The sequence below is a fragment of the Centruroides vittatus genome, unplaced genomic scaffold (genome assembly GCF_030686945.1).
Source record: "Centruroides vittatus isolate TY-2023 unplaced genomic scaffold, ASM3068694v2 contig_466, whole genome shotgun sequence".
NCBI classification, from domain to species: domain Eukaryota; kingdom Metazoa; phylum Arthropoda; class Arachnida; order Scorpiones; family Buthidae; genus Centruroides; species Centruroides vittatus.
The window spans coordinates 1,201,587-1,229,212 of record NW_027122260.1 but is presented as its reverse complement, the minus strand read 5'-3'; the positions used below and the strand labels follow the sequence as shown (position 1 = coordinate 1,229,212).

The window sequence follows — 27,626 nt, the reverse complement described above, 5'->3', positions numbered from 1 at the left end:
AGACAAATCTGTATTGATAAATAATTTTTAAAATGAACGACTTTTTGTTGTTACGTAGAAGTTACGTCGCTAGTAAGTTGCGTCATTTAAGTTTTTTGAAAGATTTCGTTTCTTATAACCTTACCTACAGCAGCGCCAAGATAAAACATTTTTCTTCTGATTCTGTTAATGATTTATATAATTTGGCCAAATGAATTTATCTGAAAAGTGAGGAAGTTTCGCAATGTAAAATATATCAAAACTGAGAAAGTAAGAACCAAAATGTTTTTTTGTATTGAATGATGTCATTGGTTATCTTACTTTTAATTTGAAATTTGAATTGTTTATATTAAATAACATTTGTGTTAACTTTTACATGTTATTTCTTAATAATTCAACAATGAGATAAGAATTCACATCATTAACCATAAGTTATTTATAATAAAAATAGATAATTTTCAATACTTATATGCTATATATATATATAATATTTTAATTTTGTTTAATCTGAAAGCAAGATAATTAGGCTGAATACAATTGTACTGTACATGACAGAAGTTGCATAATGTCTGCAGAATTTTTTGATCTATTAGATCTTTTGTATCAGGTCAGTCCATAAGTTCGTGCATATTTTTATCTACAAAAAAAGCAGCAAAAAATTTTAATTAAATTTTATTTCAATCTATAATGTATTCACCATTATTTTGTACAATTTCTTGCCATCTTGATGGTAGCTTTTTAATCCCGTCTTTGTAAAATGATTTCAGTTTTGAATCAAAATATTCAGAAATAGCCTTTTTTACATTGTTCTCATCCTCAAAAGTTTTCCCTTTTAAAAAATTCTGCAAACTGCAAAAAAGATGATAATCACTGGGAGCAATATCTGGCGAATATGGTGGATGAGGTAAAATTTCCCAGTTGTAGCTTTCAAGTTTCTGTACAGTTATTTTTGCAGCGTGTGGTCTGGCATTGTTATGCTGCAAGAGAACCTGCTTTCTGTTCACTAACAACGGTCGATTTTTTTTCAATTTTTCATTTAAATGCTCTAATTGCTCACAATACATTTGAGCTGTAATTGTTTGATTAGGTTCTAACAGCTCAAAGTGAATTACACCTGACATATCCCACCAAACAGACAAAAGAATTTTTTTTGGATGCAACCCACCTTTTGCAGTTGGTTTTGGCTGCTTGTCGCGATCCATCCATTGTCTTTTTCTCGTCACATTATTATAGAGGATCCATTTTTCGTCTCCAGTAACCAGCCTACCAAGAAAAGGTTCTAAAGCAATGCAGGATAAAAGAGACGTGCAAATGTTTACACGTTGTTGTCAGTTAGCTATTGACAGTTCATGTGGTATCCATTTTCCTAGCTTTGAAACTTTTCCGATTTGTTGTAGGTGCCTATGAACAGTTCCATGGGATGAATTTAAACGTTCCACAATTTCATCAACTGTTAAAGATGGTTCTGCTTCAACTAGTGCAGAGAGAGCATCATCGTCATCAAAGTCAATGGGTCTTCCAGTACGAGCCTTATCCTCCACACTAAAATCATTGTTTCTAAATCTTTCAAACCACTTCTGCGCAGTCCTTGCACTAATTACAATTTGATTATGTACGGTATTTATTTTTTTGGCTGCATTTGTAGCATTCTTACCACTTAAAAATAAAAAGTATAAAACATGTCTTTTATATTCATCAGTTACTTATGTTTTAACGAAAATAAACAACTGAAATGTTCACAATTCTGAACAGTGTTATATGAATGAGATCCAATTTAACACTTCAGTGTAAAAATTAACACATTAGACTGACATTTTTAACAGCAAAACAGGATTTTTCTCAAGGTCATAAAAATGTGCATGGACTTATGGACTGACCTGATATAATTATCTGAATTTTTGTTATTTTAAATAAGCAACTGAATAACTGTAGTACTCCTGGTTTGTTTTCTTGAATAATGTCCATTAAATATATGTCCTGTGTGTGATTCTTCCTCTCAGTTATATGAATTATTGCTTAATAATATGAAATATCAGTACATATGGCTACCTCAATTGTGTCTATTATTAGATATTTGAGCAATGAGTTAACCACATTTGGTGAGAAATATATATTGCTTTCAGTACTAATTGTAAACAATTATAAAAGTTTGAATTTGGTTTGAACCAGCTCCCTTGTGACAGTAGGCTGATAAATAACCATATGTAGAACTGGGAACATCTCGGACATATTGCCATATGTTGATGAACTAAAGCTAATATCAACAGACTTATCTTAATCTCTCTCTCTCTCTCTCTCTCTCTCTCTCTCTCTCTCTCTCTCTCTCTCTCTCTCTCTCTCTCTTTGTCCTTGATAATCATTTATTGAATACTCTGTGTGTTGAATTAATTTTCATTTTCTAAGTATAGATTGACATATTTTCATACTTGACAAAACGTTCTGAACAAAATAAAGTATCAAAATGGATAAAGTATGTTTTGAAATATACATATATTGAAATATAAAGTATTGTCTTCAAAAGATGCCTTATTTCAATTTTTTTTAAATATCTAACTTGAAGGTAGTGTAAGTTTTAAGGATAAAAGCCATTGTTCAACCTTTTTTGAGTCACTAATTAATTTTAATTTCTAATAATAACATAATTGCTGATTATTACTTAACTTAAACGTTTATTAATAGGAGCAATTTATCTCTGATAAGCAAAATGGAGAAGCAAAAACCAATAATTTTTCATGTCTAACTTATTTATATATTTTTAGCAAATTAATTCATAATTATTATTTATGTAAAGTTGACATATCTGCTTATTAGGAATACTGAAACAATTTATTAATCTAGCATTTTCAGCCTTTATCAGGAAATACTCAGCTATCAAAGAATGGAATAAGATCTTATATTATTCCATTCTGTGATTCAAATGTAATCTGTTCTTCAATAGATAAGGATGGACTGAAAACATTTTTACATTAATGAATTATTTAATTATTTCAGTGTCCTTAATTAACAGATATGTCAATGCTACATTTAAAAATGGTGTTTTATTCATTTTGAAGATTATTAATTATCTTAACATTATTTATTTAACTGAGATAATATAATATAATATAAAATTACTGTTAAAAGTTTTTTTAACATTACAATTCTGATTTTACAATATAATACAATAAACAATACACTTGATGCATTTTATGAAATAGTTTCATTATTGTTTTTAGAATTATATTGAATATACATGTTTCATTTTAAAGTAATTTACATTTAATAATTAAAATGAAAGAATATTTATTTTTTTTTTTAAATTATAAAATCTATAAGCATTCATTGGTTTAACAAAGTTTAATTTTAGAGATGATTAAAATCTAAATTATGAAACATATCTTTCAGAATTGCAGAATATGAGTAATTATTCTTAGATTTAATTAGCTAATATATAGTCATCTGGAATAGTAAACAGTAGATATTTTAATAAAAATAAATTGAGTCATTCTTGCCATAACTAGACTTTTTCAATGAAAAACTTACATAAAGTTACTAAAATGAACATAAAATAGAACATTAGAATTTTTAGTATCAAAGCAATATGTAACAAAAATTTGACAGAGAAAATTAACTACAGTTAATATAAGAAAACAAAAATTATATATTTTGTAAAGCAAAGGTCCTATTAATTTAATTTAATTCATAAACATTTTTGGGGATTTGTTCTTCTCCATCTTTAGGTAAGAGTTATTTTTAAAAGATAATTTGAACGTTATATATTGTCACCATTAAATCAGTGTCATGATTATGCACAGATTCAAATGTTCAAATCAGAAACTTTTTGAATAATATAAATGCATAAAATAAATGGAATAGATAAAACAAAAGAAAGAACAGCATAAAAAATAAATAAAAATAAAAACACATAAAAAAATTTATCTAAAATATAGTTTTTACTTTCAACTGAAATTTATTTATTTATTTAGATTTATCAGTGTTTTCCATTTAAATGAAATTATTTTAACATTGAAGTGAAATTATTTTAATATATATTTTTGTAATAGGATGTAATGCAATAAAAGAGAATTCATTTTTAAGGTGAAATATTAAGTGATAAAAAAAGGAAAAAGAGGTTTGATAATCCTTTCAGAGATTTATAAATAGCAGCATTTGGTTATATGTTTATTTTTATTATGTGTCTGATCACTGTATGTCTTGCTAGTTTCTTAATTGTCTTCTTTTAAATTATACTTTTATATTTAAACACTACAATTTATATTGGTTTAATAATTACTATTATTCATTTATTAAAAATTAACTAGCACACTAAACCATAATTTATAATGATTAATATAAAATCAAAATATCTTCAATTAAATCATTGCAAAGGAATAATTCTATCAGAAAGTTGACTTATAAGATTTGAATATTATTGTTTATTATAAGTTTAAACTGATAAGTTAGAATTTAATTTTCTATTTCAGAATTTTTCTTAACAGAAGTTTAACTTAACAAAAAAGTAGGTTTTTGCAAAAATCTTGTTTGGAAAGTTAGATTTTGTATTAGTGTAGACAAGTTAACTCAAAAGTCAGTTAACTGAGATATAATTCACATTCAACCTTTTAAAAACCAGTAATAAAAATTTGAAAACAAACGTTTTCGACCGTTAACTCGGTCTTCATCAGGTTCTAACTATTGAGATTCAAAACTGTTCCAGAACGTATTCAAATTTTCGGCTGGACTGCACACAACCTGCATCAATTCTAAAGATGCGTGTAACATTTCTCAAGCTTGGAAGTTTTGTTACGAACGGAATGTTCCCCATAGCTCCATATTACAAACGAATTAAATGGAGCTATGGGGAACATTCCGTTCGTAACAAAACTTCCAAGCTTGAGAAATGTTACACGCATCTTTAGAATTGATGCAGGTTGTGTGCAGTCCAGCCGAAAATTTGAATACGTTCTGGAACAGTTTTGAATCTCAATAGTTAGAACCTGATGAAGACCGAATTAACGGTCGAAAACGTTTGTTTTCAAATTTTTATTACTGGTTTTTAAAAAGTTGAATGTGAATTATTTGCTCACACCAGTACAGAAGTCGAACCTTTAACTGAGATATATTTTAAGATTATTTTAGGAACAATTAAAATTGGTTTGGTGTTTTGTAACTTAGTTGCTTCAATGGAAGCAACTCAGTTACAAATGCAGTTGTTCCAAATTAATGTTAACCATTCTTAAAAATATATCTTTATTAATTAACTGGCTTTTGGGTTAAATTTTTAATATAAAACATACATTTTTACAAAAATGTATTGTACAAATACATTTTTATAAAATCAAATTTTAATGACAGTTTAAAATATGATCAAAAGAGATATTGGAACATTTATTTTGAAAGTGGTGCAAGTCCATTTTTTGTTGTTTTGAGAAAATTAAAGGTTAGCATATTAGTCAATTCAAAAATATAAATTAATTATGTCAAGTCTGGCAATGTTTCTACTAATTTATCAGTATGTAATTTGATTATATAAATTTCTTTTAGGCAAATTTAACTAAAATAATATATCTTATATATAAAATTGTCGTGTCACAATGGAAGTTAGCGCCATCTGTTGGACATAAAAGCCTTAATCAATATATAAATATATTTTTGAAATGGGGGAAATGGTGTAGGGGTATGAAAAATAGATAGTAGCCGATTCTCAGACCTACTGAATACGCATATAAAATTTGGTGAAAATCGGTAAAGCCGTTTCGGAGAAGTACGGTAACAAAAATTGTGACACGACAATTTTATATATGTTGTTTTGTTGTTTTGAGAAAATTAAAGGTTAGCATATTAGTCAATTCAAAAATATAAATTAATTATGTCAAGTCTGGCAATGTTTCTACTAATTTATCAGTACGTAATTTGATTATATAAATTTCTTTTAGGCAAATTTAACTAAAATAATATATCTTATATATAAAATTGTCGTGTCACAATTTTTGTTACCGTACTTCTCCGAAACGGCTTTACCGATTTTCACCAAATTTTATATGCGTATTCAGTAGGTCTGAGAATCGTCTACTATCTATTTTTCATACCCCTACACCATTTCCCCCCTTTCAAAAATATATTTATATATTGATTAAGGCTTTTATGTCCAACAGATGGCGCTAACTTCCGACGACCTAAGTTTGCTTTTCTGTCAGGCATTCTGCTTTTCTGTGAGAATGGACTGAAGCAGATCATTTTCTATCTCTATCTATATAAATAAAATATAACGTTTCGTTTGTTCCTACCGATTCCTTTGAAATTTTGACACAACGTTGCATTCGAATACGCATGTGTTTTTATATAATATACATGTCGAAATTCCCCCAGTGGGGGGAGATGGATGGGATTAAGGCTTACCGTGAAGAACTCGGCTTCTATTATACTATTTTACATGCGGTTTTTTGCATTTTTAATTGCGTTTTAATAGGTTACGTCAACAGAATATACACTAAAAAGGGATTTTTCGATATTCCCCAGCGGGAAAAGTGACAGGATTAAGGCTTACTGTGAAGAACTTGGCTTTTATTATACTATTTTAGATGCGTTTTTGATTGCGTTTTAATAGGGTACGTCAAGAGAATGTACACTAAGAAGGGATTTTTTGAAATTCTCCCCACGGGGGAAGTGTTATACATTTATAATAGATACATTTTGAGCCACAGCAACGCGTGGCCGGGTCAGCTAGTATATATATATACATACATACATATATACATATATATGGGACTTACACCATTTTCATAATTAGTCAATTGTAAAAATTTTCAATTATGAAAAATTAAATATCACTAAAATATATTTTGTATTAATCCAATTTTGTTTATAAATAAATAACAAGAAATAAAATATTAATAGTATTTTTTATTTTGAACTTAATTATATTAATATATTGTTAAACTTAACATAAGATATTACTATTATTTATGTATGCTCTTCATGTGGCAGTGTTTTGAAATATTCATAATGCACAGGAGGTATACTAGTATAAGGTAATAACTGCTCCATTTCCTTATACTTTTCATATGTAATAGGTCTGGTATTGTTATACAAAGGCACCAGGGCAATTCTTTCAAATTTTGGTGGTCTTCCCTGACATGTAGGTGATAAATCTAACGTTTTAAATTCTGTGTCCTCTATCGATGTTTCATATAAAATAGTATGCAGTGCATTTTTGCAAAACCTCATCCAACATATGGACTGTTTATTTTGAAGTGGTATAAGTCCATTTTTTTTCTTTCAAAATATTTAAAGGTTGCATTTTAGTCAGTTTAAAAATACAAATAAAGTCTACTAAATTTGGCAATGTTTCTATGATTTTAGAAATATGTAAGTTGATTACATAAAGACTTTAATGTGAATTTAACTAAACCAATATACAGTGAGTGATCGGTTAATGAACAAATCGGATAACAAACACTTTTGAGAAAGATTTTTATGTTTGGACAATGAACACATGTTCAGATTACGAACACATCACAGAACAAACAAAAGAAGAAGCAACGTAAATTAATGAATACTGATTGGTTTTTCCTTGTCTTCAGGCAACAATTTGAAACTTTTCGGAGTGCAGGAGATGTTGACATTGATGTTCAACCCGGTATATACTGATCGAATATTATTCCTCCAAACTTTGAAACTCTCCCTTGTAATTCCAGCCATTTATTTTTCTGACAGAAACAATTCTTTAATAGTATTCTCAAGACTGTCGGGTGGGCACTTGTTAAGTTTTATGTCGGTTTTTATTTTCGAAAGATGAGAGTATAATAGCAAAGATAGAGATTGGGCAGAAGATGTCTGATGTTGCTGGGCAGCAGGGCCGTTCCGACCCGGGGTGCAGAGGGTGCGAGGCACCTGGGCGGCAAGCCTAGGGGGCGGCGCGAGCGGCCTTAAAAAAAAGGGAAAAATTAATTTATCATTAAATTAATATAATACATAAATATTATTCTAAATATTATCATTAAAATACTACTATTCTAATATTATTTGAATATATGTACTATTCTAAATATTATTAATTATATTTCAAATTCAAATTTTATATACACAACTTATTCAGGCCACAACAACTGGCAAGTATAACAGTTTCTTGTTTTAACTCGTCTTAAGCTATTTTTCACGTCGGTCGCGAGGAAGATTTTACAGGAAAATACTCGTCTGTGGTCAAAGCATAGAAATGCACGCACCGGGATAATTTCTTTTATTTTAATTTTAAACATGTAATCGTGTAAATCGCAACAGCTTAAAAAGTTTTTGTTTGATATTGTGGTTAGAGAGACAGTAAAAATTAAAGGTGAGTACATACATTAATTTGATTATATTTTGCTTTTGTGCAGTTAAATAAAATTTAAATAATATTTTGTTAAATTAAATTTATATTGTGTAACAAATTTATAACTTAAATAATAATACCAACATAATAACAATAGTAAAACATTTTTCTTTTTTTTATTAGTAAAATATAGTTTAATTAAAGATTAGCATAATCTTAATATTTTTTTGTTTTGATTAAAAATGTTGAAATTTTCAGACAAAATAAAAAATTTTGTAAAGTTTCCTTTCAAAAGTTGGTATTTTTCGAAAAACAAAGCTTAATTAATTTATGCTTCTTTAAATCTTCGAAAACAAAATTTTTTCGACGAATCATAACTTGGATTCATTTTTTTTTTTTTTTTTTGGTAGATGTCTGATAATCGAAAAAGGCTTTCTGGCGCACAGTACAGAAAAAGAAAGCGTGAAAAGGAAGAATTAGTTAAAAAGGCTAGTGGTTCACTCGAAACGTTTTTAATCTCAACAACATCACAGGAGGCACCATCAAGTTCCCAAGCTCGAGATGTAAATGTGACGGAGACCGAATTCATAGTGGTCAGTAGCGGGGAAAAAAAGGAGGACTCGTCGAATACCAAAACTACAATGGAAGCAGGTGTTTTATTAAAAGAACAAAGTCCTGAAGAAGTAAGTTTTGAAAATGAAAATCTTCATGTTCATGAGGATCCTAACTATTGGCCTGGTGTTTTATTGGATAAAATTAAATTAACTCTGATAGAGTTAGGGCCTACCCAACTGACAGAAGCTGATATAACGTTTCCTTTAAATAAATACAATAGAGGTTTCTCGTCTATTTATTATTAAAAAAAACTGTGTAATGGGGAAATAATTCCAAGAGTTTGGCTGGTGTATTCTAAATCAAAAGACTGTGTATATTGTTTTCCTTGCAAAATATTTAAAACTTTTTCTAGTGGTTTAGTTGAGGGTTATAATGATTGGAGACATTTAAGTCAGGTTATAGAACGACATGAAAAATCAAAAGGTCACATTTGTAATACAAAATCTTGGATTGATCTAAAACAATCAATTTCTTCTAAAACGACAACTGATTCACTAAATGAGAAATTAATAAACATGGAAAAAGATAGATGGGTTTCTGTTTTAAAAATTATAATTTATGTTGTTAAATTTTTAGCCGGTCAAAATTTGAGTTTTAGGGGTGAAAATAACAAGATATATGAGCAACAAAATGGAAACTTTTTAAAATTAATTGAAACAATTGCAAACTTTAATGATACGATATCCGATCATATTAACAGGATTAGAAAAACTCCGTCAAATATGCCTCATTATTTAGGTGTTCATATTCAAAACGAACTAATTTCCCTTCTGGGAGAGAAAATAAGACATGAAATTATATCTATGTTAAAAGCTAGTAAATATTTTTCTATTATTTTAGATTCGACTCCTGATGTAAGTCACAAAGACCAACTTACTGTTGTAGTAAGGTTTGTTTTATTAAATAATAAATCAAAGCAAATAGAAATTAGGGAGCATTTTTTGGGATTCATTTCAATATCAGATTCGACAGGACAAGGCTTAACCAATGTTTTATTGGATTTTTTGGAGACTCACACATTTGTTTAGGAGATTTAAGGGGGCAGGGTTACGATAATGGTGCGAATATGAAGGGTCGCAATAATGGTTTACAAAAAAAAATTCTTGAATTAAACCCTAGAGCTTTTTACGTGCCTTGTGCGGCCCATAGCTTAAATTTAGTTGTTAATGACGCTGCAAAAGCGTCTTTAGAAATTACAAATTTCTTTGCTATTGTGCAGGAACTTTACGTTTTCTTTTCTGCATCGACTAAACGTTGGCAAGTTTTAAAAGATGAAATCCCAACTTTATCATTAAAACCTTTTTCTAGTATTAGATGGGAAAGTAGAATAGATGCTTTGAAAGTTCTTAGATACAATTTGGCAAAAATATATGACGCTTTATTTGCACTTTATTCTGATAATAGCAGAGACCCTGAAACCAGAAATATGGCAAATTCATTACTCTTAAAAATCAAGTCGTTTAAATTTATTTGTTCTATTATTACATGGAATATTGTGTTAACAAAAATTAATATTGCAAGTAAAGTGATGCAGGAGTCAGATTCTACACTACCTAATATCGTTTTAATCTTGGAGCAGACGAAAACTTATTTATCTAATATTAGATCAAATGAAGGTTTTAATGATATTTTAGAAGAGGCCAAAAAAATTGCCGATGATATCAACTGTGACCCTTCGTTTCCTCCGATTAATATTGTGAGACCCCGAACAAAAAAGCGATTATTTGATTACGAGTGTGAAGACGAGGCACCTAAAGACCCGGCTGACCAATTCAAAATTAATTTTTACTTTGTAATATTGGACACCGCATTATCAAAATTGGAAGAAAGGTTCGAGCAAATAAAGCAACATGATACATTGTTTAATTTTCTTAACAACCTATATAATTTCCTTCAAATGGATAAATCAATTAGATTTGCAAAATGTAAAGCTCTAGAGAATAGTTTATGTGATCCATGTAAAAATCAAAAAGATATTTTAGCTCAAGATTTATATGATGAAATTGACAATGTTGCACCCTATATTTCCTCTGAAATGAATGCATTGAATGTTATTAACTACCTATTCACAAATAACCTCATCTATCTATTTCCAAATTTAGTAATTTCTATACGAATTTTCTTAACATTACCTGTCACAGTAGCTAGTGGGGAAAGAAGCTTTTCCAAACTTAAAATAATAAAAAATTATCTACGATCCACAATGGGGCAAGAAAGGCTTTCAGACTTATCCATTATTAGTATTGAAAAAGAGCTGTCAGAAAATATAAATGTGTCTAACATTGTTAAGATATTTGCATTAAATAATGCTAGAAAAGCAAACTTTACTGTATAACTTATTAGTAGAAATAGTAGATATGTTAGCATCCTTGCCTGTATGTATGAATTATGTATTTATTTCTTTATTACATTACAAATAAGTTGTAACATTATATTCTATTGAATAAACTGTGTATATTTGTACAATTTTTTTTAACTTAAATTTACTTTATCTTTTTTATTTGTAAATTTTTAACAACTTTGGGGGAAGGGGCGGCAAAATTATTCTCGCACCCGGGCGGCAGATACCCTAGGAACGGCCCTGCTGGGCAGTATGGCTTGAACAGGTCTACAGTAGGCTGCAGTTCAATCTTATCTAAGAAAGATTCTGTATTATCAAGAAGACTTAAGCAGATTAAGGAGTAACAAAAATTACATCTGAGAAATAAAGAACATTGAAGAGCTCATAATGGAACCTGAAATTGATCTGATGACAGCCAAATGCCAAAAACTCTTGAATGAAGAACACCAAGAAACTCGAGGAGATATGTTTTCTTCTGAAAAAGAGGATTAATGTTGATATCTGCTATTAAAGATCTTTTGAAAAAGTGGGAGGATGTCAGATCAATGGTCTTAGAATGGCATCCAAACCAGAGTGGAGATCTCTACAATTACAATACTATTAAATACTTCTGAAAAATCCTGAAGAAGAGAGAAAAGTAATTGACATTAGACAGATTCTTTAACCCCCACAAATGGAAAAAACATGACTAATAAAAATGCAAGACTGTATATATGTGAGGATCCGAACGGGGGTCGACTGGGAGGTTCGAATGGAGATGTTAACAAGATCTTAAAAATCTCCCTTTACAATGCTAGGGACGAAATTAAAGATCTAAATTGCACAATGAAAGTTTTTTTTTTTTTTTTTTTGAAATATTTAAGACAATGGAAAGGAATGAATTTGAGAAACACGCGACGAGAGAGGAATCGTATTCAGTCGCGACGTTGATCTCTCCCGCGCCCTCCATCGGGTTTCGAATTGGCACCAGGTGACAATGAGAGACCAATGGAGAGGCGACTCTGGGGGAAAACTTTATAAAACCATTGTTTTCAAGGACATCCAGAGGTTCTTGGATGCGCGAGTTTCCTCTCTTGGTTGTGTGTGCTCCCGAAACATTGGAAAAAGGACCCCTTTTGGACCCAGAGGAAGCATCGTCAATTGCTGTCTTCTAGCTATCTCCAGATCGTCGGGTCGCCCGGAAAGAAGTAGCCAAAGGACGTGCCATACGCCCCGGAGCCCACGGACATTTCGCCATCCATGTCGAACTACAAGTCACGTAGACACGAACTTTTGTCGAACTCTTTTGTGGACAATTATTCTCGCACTTTGTGTGGTTCTACCTCATCAAACAAGAGCTAATTGTAAGGAAATTTCTATGTTTATTAAACGGTTTTTGATGGTAACTCGTCTCAGTGAGTCCGTCCACTCCCACAAGACAGTTTGACCGCTCGATTGTCGTAGCATTCTTTCAATCCAATCAGCTAACACCACATATATATGTATTTTATTATCACATATAAATAAATGTAGTAAGAAAGTATATATTTTTATTTTTTGGGGTCTCTAGAATGAATTAATCAAATTTCCATAAAAACCTATGGTAAATTGATAATCGGTTAACAAACAATTCGGATAGTGAACAAAGTCTTGAAACAGATTATGTTTGTTAACCGATCACCCACTGTATTCTTTTTGGGTCGTAAGTGGACTTGCACCACTTTCATAGTCAATGGTTATGCAATGTTATTTACTGACAGATTTTTAATTGATCAAAGCATATGGTTATTATAAAATACTAAGTGTGAATTGTTTATAAATAAAAAGTTTACACTAAATTATATGTAAATTATGCAATTTCTCAATTTTTTTCAAAAATGGACTTACACCACTTTCCAAAATAAATGGTCTATATCAGGGGTGGCCAACTTTTGTGCACATAAGATCTACTTTTTATCGTAAAAATGTGTCGCGAAAGACTTGTTGTCATAGGCATAGTCTAAGTGGAGAGGGGGAAGTGTGAAATATACACTATGTTTATACACTGTTTCAGTACGAAGTGCACTCACTGCTTATGAGTCGAGTCATAACTGCATGCATATAGTTGCGTTCAGTTACAAATATAATATATTAAGTCAAGACATCGCTAGCGATCAACCAAAATTGGCTTGGCGATCGACTGGTCGATCGCGATCGACTTGTTGGCCACCCCTGGTCTATATAATGTAGATCATTACATTCCTTTGGGCAATTTACTTGTAATGGAATTTGTTAGCTAGATTTAGGTATGTGCATTTGTGAAATACATTTACCAATATTTTGAGTAACTTTATGAAAATGGCCTGTTTAATTTTTTCCTGCTCTAATGGATTTTTTACAAATCATCCTCAAAAGTGACAGGAAGTAAAATTATTTCTTAAAACTATATTCATTGCACCTATGTAAGTACATGTTTGTAACTATGTTTTTCAAATTTCCATCGCTTTATTGTAGCACCATTTGATTTAGACAGGAAGCATATAGGAATACAAAGCCTTGTAAATTTTATGACTGTTTATTTTATTAATTATTTTCATGTCAGAATACTGACTGACAATAATGTAATGAAAATATGATGAAATATACTGCTATTGATAGAAGTTCAGACTTTATTATTATAAAATTTATTTTATGCAATTAACACATTGGTTTGCATGATGTTCATTATGGTATACATGGTTGCACTGGCTAAAATATGCTTTAGTCATTTTTTTTTCAAAGGGCAGGTGTGACAAATTGTTCTTTTGATTCCAGAGATTGGATTCTCTCTTTGAATAGCAGGATATTTCTGTAAAACATTTTCTATCGGGAAGTTCAATTGTGTCTGCAAGATTTGTGACTAGCCACTTCTTCACCCATGACTGGTTAGCTTTTCACTTAGATGGATAAGGAAATCTCTTTATTTCCTTTATGTGTCCAACAGGCAGCTGAATAAAATAAATAATATTTCAGCTTGAAATGTTACAATATGATTGACCAGCAAGTTGTGCAGACCAGCAATGATTATTTTTCCTTCTAATAATTAGTTTTGGAGGTATAAGTATAATTGGGTTTTCTGGAGCAGATAGAGCTTTCAGTTATGTCACTTGCATCTTCTGAACTCTCTTCATAATATGAGATCTCCAATCTTCTGCACTTACACCTTATGCTGCTGCTGGTGCATGGTGGACCTGTATCATTGGTGCTGTCAATAGGTTTAGCAAATTCATCATAATCTCTATCAGTCATCACAATGACCTCAACTTTCACATCATTTACTTCCTCATCTGTACTTGCACCATTCTCAGAATTGATCTCTTCTTCTGCATCAAGAAATTTTCTTCTTAAAATCAAGTGGCAGTAGCAATGCTCATCTACAGTAATGAGTACAAACTAAAGAATAAAAAAAGAATTTACATAAATTATACTATATAAAGACAAAATTCACAGATAAACAAAATGAAATCATGACTCCTTATTCTAAACACTACACACAGTCGTCATCATTATTACAAAGCTGATAGGCTGCCCTAATTCACTCAGAGTTTTGGTATCATGACTGCAGTTGAATATACCAAAGACTGTGTTTCCACAGAAAAGAGGTCCAATTGGTTTAAATCAGGTGAGTGTGGAAGCCAAGCAATTGGTCTACATATACCTATCTAGTGACCAAAATGCCTTGCATTAAGGTGTATGTGAACATAAAGACTAAAATGTGTGGGAGTACCATCAAGTGTGAAGTGTACAGTTCTTGACAGACTATCAGTAGTATGTTATCTAAGAAATTATGCAATGTTGTTCTGTAAACCTGTCCAGAAGTACTTATGATTCCAGCAAGCAATCATCAACAATTCCAGGCCAGATGTTGATAGAGAATCTCTGTTGATGATGAGATTAAATTGTTGCATAGGAATTTACATTTGCCTACACATGCTTGCGATGAAAATTTTGAATTTTATCTTTTATGAAAGTTGTCTTATTTGTAAATTGGAAAGTTAAGAATCTGGAAAGTTAGAATTAATACTACATTACTGTAAGAACACTGGCAGAATTGTATTTGTGCAGGATAATTATCTGGTAACAAGGCATGAACATGCTACAGGTGAACCACCTGTAGCATGTTCATGATAGAGTGTTATTTTTTGTGTTTGGATGCAGTGTTATTTTTTGCAAGTGCAGACAGTTACATAAGCAACATCCATTTTTGTTACTAACTACCTTGCACTGATTACAGAATTCTTATCCATAATGTCCATGATATATTCCATCACTTTAGGGGTTATTATTCTTGGCCATTCTCTTTGACCAGGTTGAGGTGGTAACTTCTATGTTCATATAGATGGCAATAGATGCTGTCTAATTTTTTTGGATCTGGACATTCCTGGTAAAAATGATGTTTCCAAAGCAGCCAAACCCCACACAAAATGCATTGTTGCAAGTTTTTCATTTGAGTACATCATTGTCTCAGCAGAATAAATAACGTATATTCCAACAACACCTGAAAACTGAATACCATGCTTTGTATTGCTGACATATGCTTGTGATGACAGGAAACCATTTAGAAATTTAGTTTAACTTTATTCTGCTTAGATATGGATACACATTTTACCATATATGTTTGCAAGAGTCTCAGATTTATTTTGCAACAAATGAATTCATTAGGGACACAAAGAACTTATTGAATAGTCTTTTAAGTGCAAAATGAAACATTTCTGGATTCAAGCTTATTAACTTACTTTTCTTCCCTATGTACAAAGAATCCATCCCTGAAATTTTTCCCTGTATTTTTTGAAACACTGTATATAGTAATAAATCTATACACAAGTTTAATTTTGAGAGTGACAATTGTGATTTGACATTAATGTCATTTGCAATGCAAAATCATACATTTATTAATTCACAATTACTGAAGGATTTTTGTATTTAATATTTATAGGAAAGATTCATTCAAAAGTATTATGAGGATAGTATAATTTAGGAAGATGCTATATTTGACTGCTTTATTGCTATATAAATATACAGATGGAGAATAGCCAAATTTGAAATTTTAGATAGTATAAACAATCATTTTGATCTGAATATTTGACTAAGATGCATTTTTTATATTTATTTTTAAACTGTTTTTAAAACAGAAGTTCTGTATTTTATTTCATATATGTACTATAGATTTGTTTTTTCAGTGTCAAATGATAGTTGTTTGAAACTGATTCAAACATCTTTCACTATGACCGTATAGATGTTCAAAACTTTGAATCAAAAAGCATCAGAAATAATTATGCATTGAAAATAATCTCCAAAAATATCCATATGAAGTAAAAAAAAGTAGGACTTTTACTTTAACAGAAAGTTAGTTTAGTGTTGTAACCTTTGAAAATTCAAATTTGGCTATACAGTCAAACCTGTTTTTATGCGGGGGATAGGGACCGCATTAAAAAAAACGCATAAAAAAAATCACACGAAACTTCACGAATGGCTGTAAAAAATAGTTTTCGCAACACAATTAAAAAAATATTTTTTTTATGCGGTCAACAGGGACCGCATAAAAAAAGTCTCACATAGAAAATAACTCAAAACCGTACGAAATAGAATTTATTGACAACAGATGTCAGCACTTGACTGCATCGTCTGGTCTATCGTCTGTTTTACATATTTTTGTCCAGGTGGTGTTTAGTTGACTTAAAAAGTAATTTATTTCATTTTTCGCATATTCATGCAATAATATTACTATAATAAGTTCGTTTATGCTATAATAAGTTTATTTAGCTATAATAAGTCAACGTGAAACATGACAAATCGCACGAGACTAGTCGCCAACTATACCGCACAAATAAAAAATCGCTTAAAAAAAAACCGCACAAATTAAAAATTCGCATTAAAAAAATCACACATAAAAAGACCGCATAAAAACAGGTTTGACTGTATTTATGTCAAAATTAGCCAGATTTAGTTATTGTAAATTATATCAGTTATAGCAAATTTAAATGTTTAAATCATTCATATTTTTATTTTACAATAATAAATTTTAAATTGTTTAAAGATTATGTTGATTATTTCAAAAGTAATTAGGTGATTAAATAAACAGTTTTAAACTAAAAATATTTTTAAATTGTTCGTTAATTAAAAATTCAGTACTATTTATTTATTTATAAGTATGTATAGGTAGTGATCATAAAGTAATTGACATAAAAAATCCACTCTCAAGTAACAAACAGTAACATACAACTTATAAAAATCACAAGAAAACAAATTAAATAAATAAAATTTAGTCAAAAACTACATAACTTTTTTACAAAATGATTTGAAATAAACGCAATCTAAATGTAATAAATGTTTAAAATTATATATGTTAGAATGCAAATAAGATAAATTATGAATTACTTGAGTAAGAACAGACACAATAAAATCTGAAGATAAAAGATCATTAAAAAACTTAAAATACATTAAACATTTGAAATATTTTACTCTGTTATATAAGAAGGAAAGTTAACATCTGATCATATAATAGCAATAGATCAGGTATAAGGTAGATTATTCACTTTATTAAACATTATAAAATGTTAGTATTATAACTTTATTCATTTCAATTAAACAATAATAGAGTGTTGACAATCAAAGATCAAATGATAATACAGTAAGACCCCACTTAACGCGAGGGATGTGTTCCTAGACAACAAAGCACTAAACGAAACAGCATTAAACCAGGTCATTTTAACACAGAGTAATTAGGGATAGGGGAACATGCAACCAAAAATAAACAAATTTTACTTTAATTTTAAGTTATTTTTATATTAATTTGTATAATAATATATGCTAAATAACACATAAACATATGCACTCAGAAACGTAAAGTTCGTTTTTTGTGATGAAGGTCCCGGCTTTTCCTAAATTCTTCAATCTTTTGCGATGCATTTGCCTAGTGATGATCATTTGTCACTTTCTTTTTCTTTCGTTAAGCAAATGTTGGTAGCAGGAGATCACATCCAAAATGCTTCGTTTTGCTTTTGCACTCCTTTCAAAATCTGAATCATTCGCTACAATAGGATCAACGATTTTGTTTATTGTTACCAAACTTTTTCTAAGGAAATCTGTAGAGAAATTTTTTGGGTTCTTTGTTTTCAGAATCTCTATTTTCCAGTTCTACATGAATTCCTTGTTCTGCCAGTTCTTGAAAGCATTATTGGAGAAACCTGCTGTAACTCCTCAATATCCTGCTTGTCTACATCTCCTAGCCCTGCTGTATCAATTAGGTCACCTAACGATACAGTGATAGGCTCTTCTCGTTGAGAATTCTTGGATACCTTCAGCCATAACTTCTTCCACACTTCGTTCATGCATTTATCAGTTAATTCTTGCCAAGCGAAGCTGACATTGCCTATGGCATCCATGATGTTATATTTTTTCCTAAATTGCACCAAACAAACATAGATTTAAAGAAAGTACAGCAAATATATCTCTCTGTAATCTGAAAAATTACAAGAATTCCGGTAGACTGTCTTACAGCCTTTAGGTCAGGAACCTCCCGAACCTCCAGGAACCTTCATCTTTTTGCCACCTTTTGCTGATTGGTTCGTGTTTGTAAATAATCGTATTATATACGAATCAATGAAATGCCGTGATAATTTAAATCGCATAAATTTTGAGCTTTTTTGTAGGCTTCGAGCAGACTGCGTTATATCAAATCAGCATTAAGGTCTTACTGTACTATAATCAATTAATGACTGAAAATTTGCAAAATTAAAGTTACTAAAATAGTTCTAGATGATATGGAAATGCCATGATGCCATAGAATACTATGTCTAATTGTGAGGTGTTTGATGTTCTTGTCTACGTAGCCAGGAATCAAAAATAATACTTAAATTGGAAGTAAGAAATAACAATCATTTATTTAAAAAAGATAAGGGGTATTACAAAGTAGAGTATAAACCATAGTGGTAACTAATAATTACAACAAACACACATATTTTCTGTATTCTTTTGCTTCAAAAATCAACTTGAAATAGTTAAAAATATTATTAGTCTCAAATAATTTATATAATAACAGTATGGTAATATATATTACATAATAAAATAATTTATATAATGTTGAAAGCATATAGGTTTTTAATCTGATCTTTTAGAAATTATCCAGATTAATTTTTATACAGATTTAGAATTCTGAATTTTAATAATGACTTATATAAAGTGTATTACAAATAACACATTAAATAGACTTTTTTTTTGGTGTTAATAGCTTTTATTTAAACATGTAAATACTTTTGATGATGTATTATTGTCTTTGTCAGGCAAGAAGTTTTTTCTATAAAAGTATATTGAACAGAATTTCTTTTAAAAAAGAGAGAACATAAATTTAAAATATTTTTTCATGAGCATGAAAAACATAAATTTGAATGTGATGTCATAAATGTTATAAATTAACACCAATTTGCTAAGAGATACATGATGTAACATTGTTAAAAACACAATTTAACAGTCAAATTTATCATATTTATGACATTTAAAGTTCATTATGTTTTTTGTGCATGTGAAAAAATATTTCTTTCCTGATAAAGATGATAATACATTGTCAAAAGTATTTGCATGTTTAAATAAAAGCTATTAACACTAAAAGACAGTCTATGTGTTGTTTTTGAAATTTTGGCATGAAGTGTACATAAAATCATTATAAAGTTTATTAATTCAAATTTAGATAAGATTCATTAATCCGGTTTAAATGATTGAACTAAGAGCCATCTCAGATTTTTATGAGAAGCTTATTTTTAAAAATGACAACCACTGAGTACTGGCTATAAATACAAATACTAAACTCTGCTGGATTTTTGGTTATTGAGAGTTTTTTTGTTATTGGAATGTAGTATTCTAGCTTATTTAACAGTTGCAAACTCTTAAATTAAAAATAAATATTTTGATATTTCAATATTTTGCAATAACTACAGAAAATTATATATGCAAGGAATAATAATTTTCAATGTTTAAATTCAGAATTTAAGTTGGCCTGTACAGTAAGATGTACACTATCAATACAAGAGTCTGAATTCAAATCCAATCCAAACTGTATAATTTTCTCTGAATAGTAGGGATTGGGTAGGGAAGGTTGTTTCCATTCTTCACCCATGTTGGTGGTTCTTTTTATGGATCAAGCCCATCCATTATGGATGTAATTGTGGTTGATCATGTAGCTTAACATATGCTGATGCATTCAGAATTTGGATATTGAATTGCTACACTAAATAATTATTGACAATTTTACAAATGAACATTAAACAAATTTTTAATGTAAATTATTTTCTTACAGATGAAGTTTTATGAAAATATTTTGATTCTTTAAGAATCCTTAATAAATATTCCAAAGAAACTGACTGATGTGTCTAAATCAAATTGAAGTAAGTGATTATTATCAATAGCTTAACATGATATTTATTTTAATATTATTTATTTAAATAACAATAATTGTATCTACAAACATTCTATTACAAATATCCATTTTAAAAAATTTGTTCCATTCAAAAAATTTTAATAATGTGAAATATTTAACTTCAAAAACATCAATGTGCATAAATATTTGATATCTATAATTATAGTTTAAGTTGTTTTTAGAATTGTTCTTATAAATATTGTTTACATTATTGATTTTAATTTATCAGCACACTTGAAAGATGGCAAAGATTAGTCTTAATGTTTTTCTGTATTTATTGACTATGATAACTATTATGAGGCATGTCTCAAAAGTAAGTTCTGATTGACTAGAAACAAACTAAACATACTTTTCTAACTTAGCATTATTATTATAGGAAAATGCCTAGTTACACTTATTTTTTTAACATATCTACTTTTGAGGTACAGACTTCTGTCATAGTGACAAAGAAAAAACCCTTTTGCAAAGAAGTCTCTCACCAACTTATAGACCCAACTTTGCACAGTTGTCTGCAGCTCTTTGTTTCTGTGAATCAACAATAAATGCCAAAAGTTATTGTGAAACCCTGAAAAAATTACTGAAGACCATTTAAAACAAAAGATATCTGTTGAGCTGTGGAGTTATTTTGCATTTTGATATTGCATGGACAACAGTGACAAAGAGTTGTAGATAACTGTACAAGGTTGGGTCCATACGTTGTAAGGAGACTTCTTTGACAAGAGTTTAGAAAAGACAGTAGCTAAGGTTCAGACACTTATCAATAGCAACAACAAGAGTTGTTGCTATGACAAGTGTCTGAACCTTAAAGATGAATATATTAAAAAATAGCTGTAACTATTTTCCTATGACAATAAATATAAGTTTAAAGATGTGTGCTTCTGTTAGTTTCTAGCCAATCAGAAATTAGTTTTTGGGTGCATCACATATTAATCTTAAATACTTGAAATAACTAGTTTTAGATTCGTTAGAAATAATCAGCTTAATATGACCTGCAATAAAATGCATATCTAGAAGTTATTTCATGAATTTTGGCCAGGAACTCTAGAATGTTTAGTGTATAAATACCTGTGTTATAGGTTATTAAGTTCATATAACTTGGATTCTTCACATACTAATATAGGCTTTATCTTACTGTGCATTGCAACTTATCCAAGATTCATGACATGTACTGTAATTTAAAAAATTATCCTCGGTCCTTCAAATGGTGATTTTAATGTGTTTTTTTAATGGAGTTGTTCTCAAGTCTGTAAATTCTGTATTATGCTATTTTATTGTAATAAAAATGAAAGGAGCCATTTTTGACAGTTAAACTGAATTTTGATAAATATTTTAAAAAGAACCATTTTTTGTATGGATATTAATTTAATCTTAATATTAAAATAATAAATTTGGTTAATGTTACCTTAGGTAGCCAAGATGGCGACTCGTCTCTAATTCCAGCAAGGGAACAGTGGAATGCACGTTCTAACCTAACTTAACCTATCCTAATAGATTATCCCTATTCTAATAATTTGGTTGCTAATAATCATGGTAATCTATTAGGATAGGTTAGGTTAGGTTAGAACGTGCATTCCACTGTTCCCTTGCTGAATTAGAGACGAGTCGCCATCCTGGCTACCTAAGGTAACATTAACATAAATTTAATGTAGATAAATTGCTTTAGTTTCAGAATTTTAGAAATTGAAGTATAATAGCTTTTTAAGTGCTATTTTGATATTCTGAAATGCTTATTATACTTGAGAAGTTTTGTTGATTAACATTTAAAATATTTAATACACAAGTACCTGTGATATAGTTAAAAGCTTTTTTTAAATCATGTGATAGAACAACATTTATAAGAGAAAGAAGCGTATAGAATAATAGTTTAAAGATAGTTATTAGGTTACATTTATTATTATATTAAATCAATCTTTGAAGATTTTTTCTAGGATTGTAATCAACAAATGTATATAAACATACAGAGCTAATCAATAAATTGGCATTTTGGTCTTCTCTGCCTGACTTGATTAATTGAGACTAAATTATTGAATTGATTTCCTGAAATCTTGTATTGTGCTGCTTTATTTCATATTAATTCTAATTCCTATTAATTCATCTTTTTTTTTTACAATTATACAGTGTTTATAATTAAAATTCCACTTTGAAATGGCCATAAAATGAAAACTACTGGACTGAATGTTATCAAACTTGGTAATAGTGTACAGGACATCATGGGATTTTATTTCCTGTGGAAAAAAAGGTTCAAAAACTCACCACCAGTGGGGAATGGCACTGTATGCAATATTGTTAAACGAAATAAGACATGAAGACATCGGTTGAAAATGTTTTTAATCATTTCTAAAACGTGTTACAAAGCATGTTCAATGTGGCATCTACCATTTTCTGAAAGCAAGTTAAATCGCATTACTGTGTTCTCAACAGTAGCTCTTAGCATATCAGGAGGAATGTTATGGACATGTTGGTGTGTTGCATTTTTCAGTTCCACCAAATTGTTCATTTACTGATGTCTTCATATCTTATTTTGTTTAACAATATTGCATACAGCACCATTCCCCATTGGTAGTGAGTTTTTGAACTTTTTTTTCATGGGGAAATAAAATCCCATGATGTCCTGTACACTATTACCAAGTTTGATAACATTCTGTCCGGTAGTTTTCATTTTATGGCCATTTCAAAGTGGAACTTTAATTATAAACACCCTGTGTAATAAGTGATGATAACTTTTCTTACTTTTTCTCTTCATACTCATGAATTTAACTCATTGATTCAACTTTGTTTATTTATATATAGAAAAATATATGATTGCACATAATTCTACAAGTATATTCATAGAATTATTAAATGATACAGTCAGATTCTTATCAGGCTATGATTAATTACTTATTAAGATACTGAGTGATTTGGACTAGAGATAAGTGATCAAGCCACTCTCTCATGTTAAACTGAATCATTAGAAATAAATAAAGTTAATTTAGAATATTTTGGAAGAAAAGATTGGTTCAGAGTAGAACTTGAACCCAATGAATGCCAAGTCCTATGCTGGGAAGTCAATCTTTTCTTTCAGAATATTCTAAATTAAATTAATCATAAGAATCCAGATGTATTATTTTATTAACATCTACCAGGTTGGTTTTATAAACTTAATAAAAAATTTTTTGTTAATAATTCTAGTATATAATAGAAGAGAGCGTAATTTCAGTCATTTGTACAGACTTCCCATAGGCGTCCAATGTTGTGACATGGCGTTTTATAATTATTGTTTTCAGCACTTCAAAGCCACAGAAATCCATTGGGCCAATTGTCAGGGAACTTCACAGGTGTGTTGGAAAAGTATCATCTTGATACTAGTTCTGGGTTTCATCTTGGCATAGAAAGGGAGTGATGATTTTGTGGTGTGACTTGAAGCTTTGTCCATGTGGATGTAAACTTGATCAACATTGTTTCCATACAACATATGTAATTCTTGGGTATAGATTGGTTGGGTATTTATTGGTTTCATAATATTGTCTTGGAAATACTGAGCATTCACCTTGGTGTTCTCAGCCATTCATCTTATCTGAAGCTTTCTTCTGTGGCAGTATCTGATGTCAATTGGGAAGCCTTTGGAGAATGCATCCTTTTATTGTTGAACAAACTCAGTCTTATTTCAATTGGATGATGATATGTGATTGCCTGAAGTCTGATAGATAGATCCACCCTTCATCTATATGGCTATAAACTTTCATTTCTCACAAGTACAGATGTATCCTTTATACAGATGCCAGCAATTTGTCTTTTGCTCCTGGCCATGTTGAGAAGTCGAGGCATGTCCCCACAAATTATGGTCCATCTGGAGCTACCTTTTCAACCATTGTGCATTGAACATTGAATTGATGGCTTCTCTTGTAACACCAGACTCTGCAGTCCTTTGGAGGGCTGGTGTTGCTTTGGAGCTCATTGCCATAGAACAGCTTTTGTTGGCATTTCCTTCCTTGTCATGTCATAATTTTTTATTTGTTTAATTATATGTGAATTCCAACCTTACTAAGATTAAGACCAATGTTGTCCAATCAAATTTGTTTACTGAGCCAAAACCAAACATAAAAATACATTGTGGGCTGCACATATTTATTTATAACAAAACAAAACATACAATTATACAGTATTTTGTATGTATTTTAATGTGAAACTTGCTTTTCAATTTTTTCACTTATTTTGTAATATCAACAGGTATTTGTGATATACAACATAGTTGGTTTTTTAATTTTTTATTGGTTATTCTATTATGACTTTTACATTTAACAATCTTCAATTTTGATAAAAAAAGATTCACAAAGCTGGGTGATTCCTATTGCAGCTATAATGTTCATCACCAGTTTTTTAGGTTAGGGAATTTATTATTACAGATGTATTTCATATAAAACTGAACTTTGTCATGAACTCATACGTATATTTTGATTCAGAAGATGACTGGAGATCTATTAAATCTGTCTACAAATTGGTTTGTTGTTCCACAACAATGTAAAATGGACAAAAGAAAATATTAAATATATTCTCATAAACTTTTAAATATGAAAATCTCTCTTGAAATTCTGTTAGTAAATTAGTAATTTCTTATGCATATTTAGAAAAATGTTTTTTGTCTCTGTTAAGTTTATGTAATTTTGGAAGATGGATTGTAGTTTTTGATTTTAACTGACTTTCATGAAGTTTGAGTTTTGCTATGAATTCTTTTATATTTTGATAACAGTCTGTGATCAATTTGTTTTCACCTTAAAGCTGCTTATTAAGTTTGTTTAATTTCATTGTGATATTTGTAAGGAAACATAAATCCAAAAGCCACTGTCCGTCATATAATTCAGGAACATTCTGGTCATTTTTATTCATACTTTTTAAACTTTGTTAAAAAATATTTAATAACTGTTTTAATTTCTGAGTGTACATGATAAGGTGTTATACATCATATTAATGTATGTACATGTGATATTTCATTGTAATAAAAATCAATACAAGATAATTATTGTTTTAAAAGGGCCACACAAAAACATTGAGTGGGCGGCCGGTTTGACATAGCGGGTTTAACCAGGTTCCTTACACTGTTAGGATATTCTGAAGTAGCTGAATATAGCATAGAAGAACTGTGATGCATCTTTCCCAAAATGAATTAATTTTAAAAGCCACAACATTAAACCATTATGAAATTGATAGCATAAAAAGTAGACATTCCATAAAGTCATGTGAGCTACAAAGTTAGATGATTGCCTGCATACTGTACTGTACATGCGCACACACTTCAATTCATCCACAAGGAAAGGTATCCGTCTTTTGTAAAATTTATGTATACTGAATGTATACACTGATGTAATGTACAAAATCAGTATGTAGCCTTATGAGATGTGTCTGATTAGAAAAAGTTCTCCATCTAGTTTGTTTAATTAGGAATGATTGATAGTTTGGGATTGCATACTTATTTTAAAAGTTATAATTTATGGTAAATTATCTTCAGTTTTTTCTGAAAATATTAATATAATTTACATATACAATTTAAATTAGTTAAAGATGTTTTATAAGATTATTTTTTTTTTTCCAGGTTATGACAAACATAATTTCTTCTGATATGGTCACATTCTCACACTGAAAAAGGACCGAATACAAACATGAATCGACAATCTAGAAACGAAGGTCAACGCCACCAGACGGTTTCCAGCATGGTCAACCAGATCATGTTCTTTATGCTGTGCGATCGCTGGTTTTGTCCAGATAACAAACTTACTGGACTATATTCTTTAATGTTCTACAATGTCATGTCCTATTTATTTTCTTATGCCTTTAAATTGTTGCGTCTGCATGATTATTCACCCATTGTTCGTGTGTCTGAACATACGAATATTCGGCATCTGGCCATGACAGCCACCAAAGTCGTCTTGGATTTGACCAAAGTTATCACGTTTCTGATTACCGGTGTGTTCATGTTGTTGGTATTTGGTTTGGAACAAGGATTAGAACATTTCAGTCCAACTTGGACCTATTTGTTCGTCACTGTGCTTTATTTTATGGTCACAGAGCGTAGATGCCTGGAAAAAATACCATCCCTCCTCACTTGGTTTCAGTTTGAGGTTTTAGAAAATCTAGAAGTTCTCTGGACTCCAGTTCTTCTTCATTTATTTACCTCTCTGGCATCCATAATAATGATAACTTTGGTATGGTTTTTCACAGATGGAGGATGGTTTCTCATTCTTGGAGCTAGTTACATTAATATATTTTTAACTCTCTGCGATATGGACTATCATTGGAAAGTTCTTTTAAAGGAGCGGGCATGTTTAGACAAATATCGCTATGCAACCCGCCAAGAATTGAAGGAACGAAATGATGTCTGTGCTGTTTGCCTGCAAAACATGAAATATGCTCGAGTCACTCCGTGTAATCACATGTTCCATGGTGACTGTTTGCGATTATGTCTGAAGGGTGCTTCAAATTGTCCTTTATGCAAGCAGTTACTATAAATTGTATATAATTTTCTGGCTACAAAATTTATTTGTAAATTAGAATATGAATAACTTATTTATCCTTGCTGCTGATAAAATCAAGGATTTTTATTTGCCCATTATAAAATTTAAATTATGACTGTGCCTTAAAAATATCTAGTCAAGATTTTAATGCCTTAGGCCTGTTTAATGTGTACAAAAGAGGATGAAACTTGCACTGGAACTATTAACTACTACTATATTTAAAAAACATTCTCACTTTAGAGAAGAAAAATACAATCATCTGAATTTTGATTGCTTCTGCCTTTACAAAATGCATCATAAATTTATATATATATACATATATTTTTCTTATCTATTTCTAAACTAGGAATGTTTGCTGTAGTCTATAAATTATATTTGACAAATTGAATTTTTGTTTTTTTTTTTTTGGTCTATTTTCTTTAATATTGAGCTTACAATAACCTTGAAAGAAGAATAGACTTATGTATATTGCGTGGTTGAAAATAAAAATGATTGACAAATGTT

General features: G+C 30.0%; 2 protein-coding genes across 2 annotated transcripts; both read left to right on the top strand.

Moving 5' to 3' along the window:
* Positions 1–27,626, top strand: LOC136977675 (E3 ubiquitin-protein ligase RNF139-like). The gene is made up of 3 exons (XM_067273224.1): positions 1–249; positions 20,515–20,602; positions 26,204–27,626. Exon 3 carries the CDS (start codon positions 26,271–26,273, stop codon positions 27,114–27,116), a length of 846 nt encoding a protein of 281 aa, XP_067129325.1. The 5' UTR covers positions 1–249; positions 20,515–20,602; positions 26,204–26,270; the 3' UTR covers positions 27,117–27,626.
* LOC136977686 (zinc finger MYM-type protein 1-like) lies at positions 8,680–11,219 on the top strand. The gene is made up of 3 exons (XM_067273229.1): positions 8,680–9,044; positions 9,237–9,773; positions 9,848–11,219. The coding sequence occupies exons 1-3, from the start codon at positions 8,680–8,682 to the stop codon at positions 11,217–11,219; spliced, it is 2,274 nt and encodes a 757-aa protein (XP_067129330.1).